Below are 9,742 nucleotides of genomic sequence, written 5' to 3'. Positions count from 1 at the left end.
AATATGTATATTTTTTATGCACGTGAATGTGCATAAAAAAAATCCCTTTTTTTGTGAATAAATTTTTTTTCGTGCACGTGAATTGGGTTACGCACGTGAACATCGTGTCTTTTGAGTGAAATCCATAGGGGAGGGGTTTAAATCCTCCTCTCCTCTTACTTTAGCTTCACACACACACACACACACACACACACACAGACCAGCAGATGGCACTAATATGGAGTTAATTATGTGCCAAAATTTAACAAACAAACACAATCCGATTTGCAAAGAAAAAAATTCAACTTTCTCACAAATGCACCCTCCGTATTTTCTCACAAATGCAATGGAGCAACTTCCTCTTCCAAAACAGCAGATGGCGCTATCGGTCAATTTACTCTATTCTCCCGAGACCTCAAACAACGTGTTTATATGGTTTACCCTTATGTCCCAGAGGAATATAAGTGGGGAACAGTTTTGAGGTGTCTATTATATATCCAGACAGCCAGACATATTAACACTCCACTATCTTTAGGATAGAGCCCTGTAGGGGAATAATACAGTTATATCAAACCACAGCTGCATTTTAATTAACTATTGAATTATTAACTATAATTAGTGATCATATCTACATTTAAATAATCTGTGTCTGTGGTACAATCATACATTGTAGACAGCTGTTGCAGCGCGAGGTGTAGATACAGTAAGATGCAGGAATCATTGTATTAGACTGCATGAAATTTATGAAAGTTTTTACAATCTGGTTTGTAATAGAATTCTGTCTGTAATTCAGTATGTTTACTGTTCATTTAAAGCTTTTCCCCCTTATAACTTTGTTAAAGATTATTTAAATGTAGATATGATCACTAATTATAAAAGATTTTGATGCATCATGTCGCATACGTCCGGTGTGGATATAAAAAGCCAATGGCAGTTCTTTCGGCCTTCAATAGTTAATTAAAATGCAGCTGTGGTTTTATATAACTGTATTATTCCACTACAGGGCTCTATCCTAAAGATAGTGGAGTGTTAATATCTCTGGCTGTCTGGATATATAATGGACACCTCAAAACTGTTCCCTACTCATATTCCTCTGGGACCAGTGTTGCCAACTATTTTCAACGGAAAGTAGCTAAAGTCTGCTCGAAAAGTCGCCAAATGTCGCTAGATGACGTCATGCGTATATTTGCATATTGATAACGTAATTACGTCGTATTTGCATTTTGCGTGTTTTCCCTAATCCTTTCTCATGTGTCCAATATAATTATGATCTTAAGCTTTGTAACAGGGAGTAATATAAGTGCATCGGAAGAAAAAATAAATAAATAAGAAAAAAAAAGAAAATGGTCAAATTAAATAGTTTTATTTCAAGCAAAGGAGAAGCAGGTAAGTGATAGGTCCGTTGCAACACTGTTTTCACATGTGCAGCTCATTTACATCCATGTTAGCTGCTGTACAGTCACGGGAATATGCTGCTCCTTTCAGCCGAAGCTAGCGCTCACTGATCAGAGCAGACACAGGGAGATGTGTAACTGTACCGGGAAAGCAAGACCTCGTGCTTACAGGACAGTATTGGCGACAATTGGAAACTTGCTAAGGTTTGTCCAAAAGTTGCTAGATTTGTCACTAGGCGCTTTAAAAAAAAAAAAATCGTCAAGGCGGGATCACTTAACGGCGGATTCGCGCATGGGCAATTCATTTGCAGTCAAGACTTGTAGGAGTGAGCATCTCCTGCTGTAACTGCAGCTGGGGCGGGGTCTGTGAGTGCTTTGGGACGGGGGAGGGGCCGGCGGCGGCAGCTGCTGTGGCAAGTTGAGAAGAGTCAGTACAGACACATCAGAGTCTCCAAAAGTCTCCAGTAACACAAGAAAAAGTCGCCAGATTTGTCGCTAGTCGCTTTTTAAAAAAATTGTCGCTAGAGGGATTTGAAAAGTCGCTAAATATAGCGACAAAGTCGCTAAATTGGCAACACTGTCTGGGACATAAGGGTAAACCATATAAACACGTTGTTTGAAGTCTCGAGAAAATAGAGTAAATTGCCCGATAGCGCCATCTGCTGTTTTGGAAGAGGAAGTTGCTCCATTGCATTTGTGAGAAAATATGGAGGGTGCATTTGTGAGAAAGTTGAATTTTTTTCTTTGCAAATCGGATTGTGTTTGTTTGCAAAACGCTGCATTTGTGAGAAAGTCGTTTTTTTTTTGCAAAGCAGATTGTGTTTGTTTGTTAAATTTTGGCACATAATTAACTCTATACACTAATCACACAATCTTGTATCTTAAATGTATCTTTAAAAATAACGAGCTCATTTACATTTACCTTATAATTAGATTATTACAAAATCTGATCAAAATCTGATCTGTCTGTCTGATATAGGAATATCACTTTATACCTGAAGAATACAGCAGGATTATAGAATATTAACAACTGTAATATTCTATAATCTGTATTAATAATAATAATAATAATAATAATAATAATAATAATAAGGGGATAAACACTACAGGAAGTGAAGCTCTGCATTAAACACTTCTGTTATCAGGCAGAAGAAACTGATCTTTATATTTAGGGGAATTTCATAAAACGTTTTAATGACGTTATAATAAAGTCCCGGGGAAGTGAGACCTGTGTGACGTCACTGAACCGACTCCTGAACCGACTCCTGGTTTGTGAGGGTTTGACTGACCTGAGACTGAAGTGATGAGTTACATCAGAGTTTAAATACAAAGGAAAATATAATGAAATGGGAAACACACACACACACACACACACACACACAGATCACATACACACACAGATATGAACTAATCACTCACACACACAGATCACATACACTTAAATAAATAATAATAATAAAAGGCCAAAGACATGTAGAGTACACTAACTAGTATTTACAGATCCGCCTGTAGTGTGTGTGTGTGTGAGTGTGTGAGTGTTTGTGTATGAGTGTGTGTGTGTGTGTGTGTGTGTGTGAGTGTTTGTGTATGAGTGTGTGTGTGTGTGTGAGTGTTTGTGTATGAGTGTGTGTGTGTGTGTGTGAGTCGACTCACCCCCTGATGAACCGATTAGTTCTCGATTTGAACACACTGAGGGGCGGGGACTGACGTGACGTCACGGTTTAAACTTTGGTCGCGTGCCCTCCATGTTGCGGGAGGAGCAGAACAGAGCAGCGCCCCGTTATACCGCGGGAGGCAGGAGAGCGCGCGCAGGATCGGGACTTACTCGGTGTGTGTGAGTGTATGAGTGTATGAGTGCGTGTGAGTGTATGAGTGTATGAGTGCGTGTGTGTGTGTGTATGAGTGTATGAGTGTGTGTGTGTGTGTGTATGAGTGTATGAGTGTGTGTGTGTGTGTGTGTGAGTATGAGTGTGTGTGCGTGTGTGCGTGTGTGTGTGTGTGTGTGTGTGTCCTCCCGATGAGTGAAGGTTTGTCCCCGGTGCGGCGGGTCCGAGCGCTGTGAGTCAGGAGGGGGAGGAGGAGGGGGGGGGGGTAGGGGGGGGTGGTGATGATGATGATGATGATGAAGTCCGGAGCCGCGGTGATGAAGAGGACGGTGATGATGGTGAAGCCCAGCCTGGGGCGCGTGCTCCTCATCACACTCACCGGATCTCTCTTTATTCTCATCTTATACTTACAGAGCAGCGCGAGCACCGGTCAGTACACACACACACTCACACACACACACACACACACATCTGTTAAACACCAGCAGCTCTACTCCCAGTCCTGAGACTCTACACTGTTAATAAAAGTGTAACAACTAAATTAAACATGTTATTATTATTATTATTATTAGTAGTAGTAATAATAATAAGTCTGTGTGAGTGTGTGTGAGTGTGATTGTGTGTAAATGTGTGTGTGAGTGAGAGTTGTGTGTGCGTGTGTGTGTGTGTGTGTCCAGGGTCCTGATCAGTACAGAGCTCTCACTGAAACACAAATAAATTGTTTGTTGTTTATGATCTTTTAATGCAAATAACAGTCACTACACTTTTACTCTGTAAGCAGCAGACACACACACACACACACACACACACGCACACACTGCTTACAGTGCAAGTCAAAGTTCATGTGTTCATGTGAATCAGGAGAAATGGGCGATTGTGAGGGTCTGAGTGACTTTAACCCGGGCCAGACTGTGACGTCTAGACGTCTGGGTCAGAGCGTCTGCAGTGGTCAGACCCTTCCACTGAAGAGAAGCGGTAACCCAGTGACAGGGTGATGGGACCCCCAGGGGTCATTGAGGAGTCTGGCCCGTATAGTCCGATCTAACAGAAGGGCGTCTGTAGTCAGACGGCTGATAAAGGTCACGCCGCGTCTGATAGAACACAGTAACCGATCCTGCACTGTTCCTCACGTCTGTTTAAACATCAGATCATATTTTCTCTGAGTCTAATCTCATCTCTCTCTCTTTTGAAGTGTGTGATCAGACGACACTCGTATGGATCTGATCTAAAACTCATTTCTTAGGTTTTAGTGTTTGTGTATGTGTGGTTGTGTGTGTGTGTGTGTGTGTGTGTGTGTGTGTGTGTGAAACCTTTTAATTAAACTGAAAAAACAGACAGTAGCGTCTCAGTCGCTCTCAGAGGTTTGGACTCGAGTCCGATCTTCATGAAGAGGAAAACATCAGATTTCTGTTGGTGCAAAGATTACAAAACACTCCAAATCATAATGCAAGAGTGCTGCGAAGTGTGTGTGTGTGTGTGTGTGTGTGTGTGTGAGAGAGAGAGAAAGAAAAAGAGAGAGAGAGAGCACGAATGGTTCCTCATCAGTTCTCAAGTTGTTTTGTAACGGTTTCCTGTTACTGAAAACCCAGGCATGACTCAACGTTGGTGTGTGTATATGAGTGTGTGTATATGAGTGTGTGTGTATGAGTGTGTATATATGAGTGTGTGTGTATGAGTGTGTGTTTTAACTGTGAACCTGAGGGTGACCTCGTACCCTGCTCCACTCTGCAGCTCACAACAGTTAAAATGGTGGATGAAGCGGTTCATAATCGTTAGGTTTCAGGTTTAGCTCTTTGGACAGAACGTCGTTTGTTTGTTAGCGTTAATGAAGCGTTGATAAAGTGCTGTGTCGCGATTCTTTTCAAAGGAGTGGGCGGAGTCAGACGGATTCAAAATGGAGCTAAATTACCTCTAATCTAAAACTTTATTTATTCAGCTGGTATTAAAGGTACAGTGTGAAACAGCATCTAGCGGAATTAGCTATGCACACACTCTCGTTATAATGACCTTTATTTATTTGTTTGTTTGTTTGTTACGGTATTATCAGGACACATTGTCCCACCCTAAAGTGTGTTTGGACCCTTTAAGGTGAGATGTCTGATATATTCAGTGTTTTTATTTCATATGGAGTGATGGAGCAGGACACGTCATGTCCTCGCGGCTCTGAGTAAATCACAGCAGAGCGCGGGTGTGTTCCTGATGAACTTTGGCTCCTGTGATGTTTCCCCCTGTGAGGTTCTCGCTCTCACACACTCCTGCGTCATTAGGGAACTTAATAAGGCAAGGGAACAGAACAGCACAGAAATACAGGAGAGTCCCTCAGGAATGTTTAGAAGAACCCCAGAGGGAGACGGAGAGGGAGGTCCTCAAGCTGTTTAACCCAGAGTCAACGTCCTCCATTCTCAGCCCTGACCTCGTTAATGAGTGACACAGGTATGGAGAGAGAGAGAGTGTGTGTGTGTGTGTGTAAGAGAGAGAGAGAGAGAGAGACGGTGTGTTTAGTGAACATCTGGAGTAGTAACGTAAATCACACACACAGGAAATCACCTGGAATGTTTGAGAGGTCACATGACGTACACATGTTCCACACGAAGCGCTTTATCTGCACACACTCGGGTTCTGGTTAATGATTTATTCTGAGCTGTGATGTGGTCATGAAACACACACACACACACACACACACACAGAAGCGTGCTGATCTGAGCCAACCTGTTAAAGGTGACTTTCTCCTGGGGGTTAGAGCTCATCCTCATCCTCCCTGGAGACGCAATCATGTCTAACTGCACTTGTTCAGGCGCGTCAGGCCTGCGGACCGAAACCACACCAGACCAGGAGAGAGACGAGAGAGACGAGAGGAGGATCTGAGTCTTCATTCAGCCCGGAGACAAAATTACCATCTGAATATCACCGTAACATCCTAAAGCTCCATTAGCATTTCTGAGGTTTGTGTAGCTCCGCGGATTCCAGCCGCTAGTCTGATTTATTCTAAACAGCTCCTTATTTATTGCCCCAGGACACGAATCACAACTCGGGTCTCACACTCTCATGGTGAATTAATGAACGCTGCCAACAATCCCTCCACAGACGCAGAGTTTCGAAGTCAGAAGTTCACACACACACTTTGGTTGGAGTCACTGAAGCTGATGGTTTAAACTCCTCCACAGACTCCATGTTGATAAACTGTAGTGTCGGTGAGACGCTTCTGCTCCATACAGTTAATTTCACTACATCACCGTTCCTGAGTTCACACACACTCAGCTGACTGTCTCTGTAAACAGCTTGGAAAATTCCAGAAGATGATGTCATGGCTTTAAAAGCTTCACCTGGGTCAGTTGGAGGTTGTTTTAAGCCCTACCTTCAAACACAGCACCTCTTTATTTGACATCATGGAAACAACAGCAAAGGACATTGTGAAGCCCCTGGAGGAGACGTTACAGAAGAATCCACGGTGAAGCGAGACCCATATGGAGGTCACCTGATCAGCAAGGAGGAGTACACACTGCTCCAAAACTGTCATGAAAACCCAGACTACAGTCTTCTGGGCTGATGAAACGATAAATATAAAACTGTTGGGTCATCGTTCTGTCTGGAGGGAAATTGGGTGAAGCTTGCAAGCTGAAGAACGAAGAACACCATGCCACCCTTGATCATGACCCATCAGGTTGGGGGCGGGGACATCATGAGGAAGGAGAAGGATGTGGATATGTTAAAGCAACATCTAAAGACATCAGGCAGGAAGTTAAAGTCAGAAGTTAAAGTCAGAAGTTAAAGTCAGAAATGGATCTTCCACATGGACGATCTCACACACTTCCACAGCTGTGGTCAAATGTCCTAAAGGCAGTGAAGTCAGGGTATTGGAGCGGCCCAGACCTCAATCCAATAGAACAGATGTGAGCAGAACTGAAACTGTGTGTGTGTGTGTGTGTGTGTGTGAGGCCTATAAACCTGCCCCAGTTACACAAGTCCCGTCAGGAGGAACTCCAACAGGTTGTGGGAGGCGACCTGAAACATCTGACCTGAGTTACACGATTTAATGGTAATTTTACCAAATAATAACTCGATGTGTGTAAACATTCAGCTGACTGAGAATCTGAGGGACGACGCGAAAGCAGAAATGAAACTTTCTCTCCGTTATTATTCTGATATTTCACTTAAATAAATCACTGATGCTGACACACACGGTGTTTACTCAGATCTCACACCTGGAGTTTACTGTGTTTGGCTAAGGTGTGTGTTCTGTTCTGACTTCACCTGTGTGTGTGTGTGTGTGTGTGTGTTCATCAGCTAATATTTGAAGCAGCTCGTTTAAGATTAAAGTGAAGTAAATATTCATGCAGGTGTTTAACGTTTCTGCTGCTGTAAGTTTCATAAAGTGTTGATTATATCGCAGCGTCAGTGTGAGGTGTGTGTGTGTGTTCGCGCGTGTGTGTGTGTGTGGTTGTGCTCAATGTCTGCAGTGATGAATTACAAACAGAGTTAGGCTTAGGGTTAGTGTGTGTGTGTGTGTGTTTTTGCTGACTGAGTTTACACTCTGCACTTTACACACCCTCACACACACACACACACACACACACAAACACACACACACACACTGACTGGAACCTCCTCCACTCAGTCATGACACGTTTCCGTGGTGACGGTGATGTTTTCGGGAAGTGATCACTTGGGTTTTTTCTCAGAAAAATAAAAATAAGAAAACGTTCATCAGTTTCAGTCCCTTTCACGTTACAAATGAGTGATGTAACCTCCAGGGAGGTTGTTAGGAGGCAGGGCTTAAACTCACAACCTTGTGATGAGTAACCCAGAGCTTCCACCGCTGCCCGACACAAAGTGTGCAGGACAGAGAGAGGGAGGAAGAGAGAGTGTGTGTGTGAGAGTGAGTGAGATAGAGAGTGAGAGAGAGTGAGTGTGTGAGAGAGAGAGAGTGTGTGTGAGAGTGAGTGAGATAGAGAGTGAGAGAGTGAGTGTGTGTGTGAGAGTGAGTGAGATAGAGAGTGAGAGAAAGTGAGTGTGTGAGAGAGAGAGTGTGTGAGAGTGAGAGAGAGAGAGAGAGAGGAGTGTGTGAGAGTGAGAGAAAAAGAGTGAGTGTGTGAGAGAGAGAGAGAGAGAGAGAGAGCGTGTGAGAGTGAGAGCAGGAGCAGCATTCACCCAGCAAGAGAGACGATTACCTACAATTCCGCTGCAATAGAGAGAAAAACCGTTGGCTCACTTGTGATGACGTGACGCTCGGTGTCAAAACAAGAAGCGCATGCGTGAAACATGATACTCGGTGCTCGTAAACTAAGACAATGCTCGTTTTTCAAGTCAAAAATTATTAAAAATCGTTGCTCGTCTTGCGAAACACTCGTAAACCATGTTACTCGTAATCCAAGGTTCCACTGTATTTGGGTTTTTTCCCTCCACACATCCACCAGACCTCTCTGCTTAATGAGCTCCTCGAGCGCCTCAGCAGACTTTGGGTGTGGTTCCTCACCGCTTCAGTCTGGGGTGACGTCTACTGTGCAGTTCCAGTCCCCTCCCATTACTATTGTGGATTTATTTCCAGTTCATTGTGTTGTATTAAAACTTCCTTTTTTATTTCTGCCACTATCGACCACACCGGCACTGACGTTGGAGCCGTGAGGTAGGAAACGTGTCCCTTCCCACCACATGGCCCTCTCAGTCTCAGGCTTGGTCCCTGTGTGTCTCCTGTACGAAGACAACATCAAAGTACTTTAGTCTTATAAAGTCTCCTCCTACTGCTCTTTTTCTTTTATCTCTCTCACCATTCATGTTAAAGGAGCCTATTTATAATTTATCTGTTAGAGAAAGTAAAAGAAGAAAGGAGAAACGGATGTAACGTGCATTACGGAGAACAGAAAGCTCCCAGGGTGATGTGTCCGCCGCCGCCATTTTGCAATTATTAGCAAATTATTATTAGCAATTATCCACCTCCATTATTAGCTTCCCATGTGTTTTATTTTTTCTGTCACCTGGTCACTGTTTGTTCGTGCATCTCCTGTCTGCTCACTATCGGTCGTTACGTTAAGGAGAGACAGACAGGAAGAGAGAGAGACGGACAGAGAGACAGACAGAGAAAGACACAGAGAGAGAGACAGGGAGAGAGGGATCGATAGGTAAATGAATATTTAGATAAATAAGGAAAAAAGTAAATTTTAAGTAAGCAATTTTACCTTTTTCATAAGTAAACAGAGTTAAATAATATAATAAAAAAATAAAATAAAATAAACCGATCTAGACTCGGTGGACAAACAGTAGACAGATGTATAATCACAAAGTAAATATTCCATATTGGTTGATTTTGCCGTGTCACCAATAACTTAGAGTTTACTGTATGTAAGCAGAGAGAGGAGTGAAGTAACATAAAATCATATATAACACACACACACACACACACACACAAAATAAGAAATGGTTACCAAGTACGCAAAATAAAATGGGTAAATAAATGAGTAAATAAAGAGTGTGTATAAATGTCCTCCCAGCTCTATACACTGAGCGTGTCCCTATAAACCTTCAGTTACAGGGTTTAAATGATCAGAT

At 42.9% G+C, this 9,742-nt stretch overlaps 1 protein-coding gene across 2 annotated transcripts in view; it reads left to right on the top strand.

Annotated features, from left to right (window-relative positions):
- Window positions 1-3,453: 3,453 nt before the first annotated feature.
- Window positions 3,454-9,742, top strand: part of si:ch211-236h17.3 (carbohydrate sulfotransferase 11) — an 18,730-nt gene continuing 12,441 nt past the window's right edge. Inside the window, exon 1 of one of the 2 annotated variants that reach the window (XM_053482025.1) lies at window positions 3,454-3,628. In XM_053482025.1, coding sequence (XP_053338000.1) covers window positions 3,481-3,628 — 148 coding nt within the window. In that variant the 5' untranslated portion in view covers window positions 3,454-3,480. The remainder of the gene's footprint in view (window positions 3,629-9,742) is intronic. The other variant, XM_053482024.1, reaches the window with a different exon arrangement.

Source organism: Clarias gariepinus, chromosome 22 (assembly GCF_024256425.1).
Source record: "Clarias gariepinus isolate MV-2021 ecotype Netherlands chromosome 22, CGAR_prim_01v2, whole genome shotgun sequence".
Taxonomy (NCBI): domain Eukaryota; kingdom Metazoa; phylum Chordata; class Actinopteri; order Siluriformes; family Clariidae; genus Clarias; species Clarias gariepinus.
Note: the sequence above shows the minus strand (reverse complement) of the source record. Positions and strands in the feature narration are given on the sequence as shown.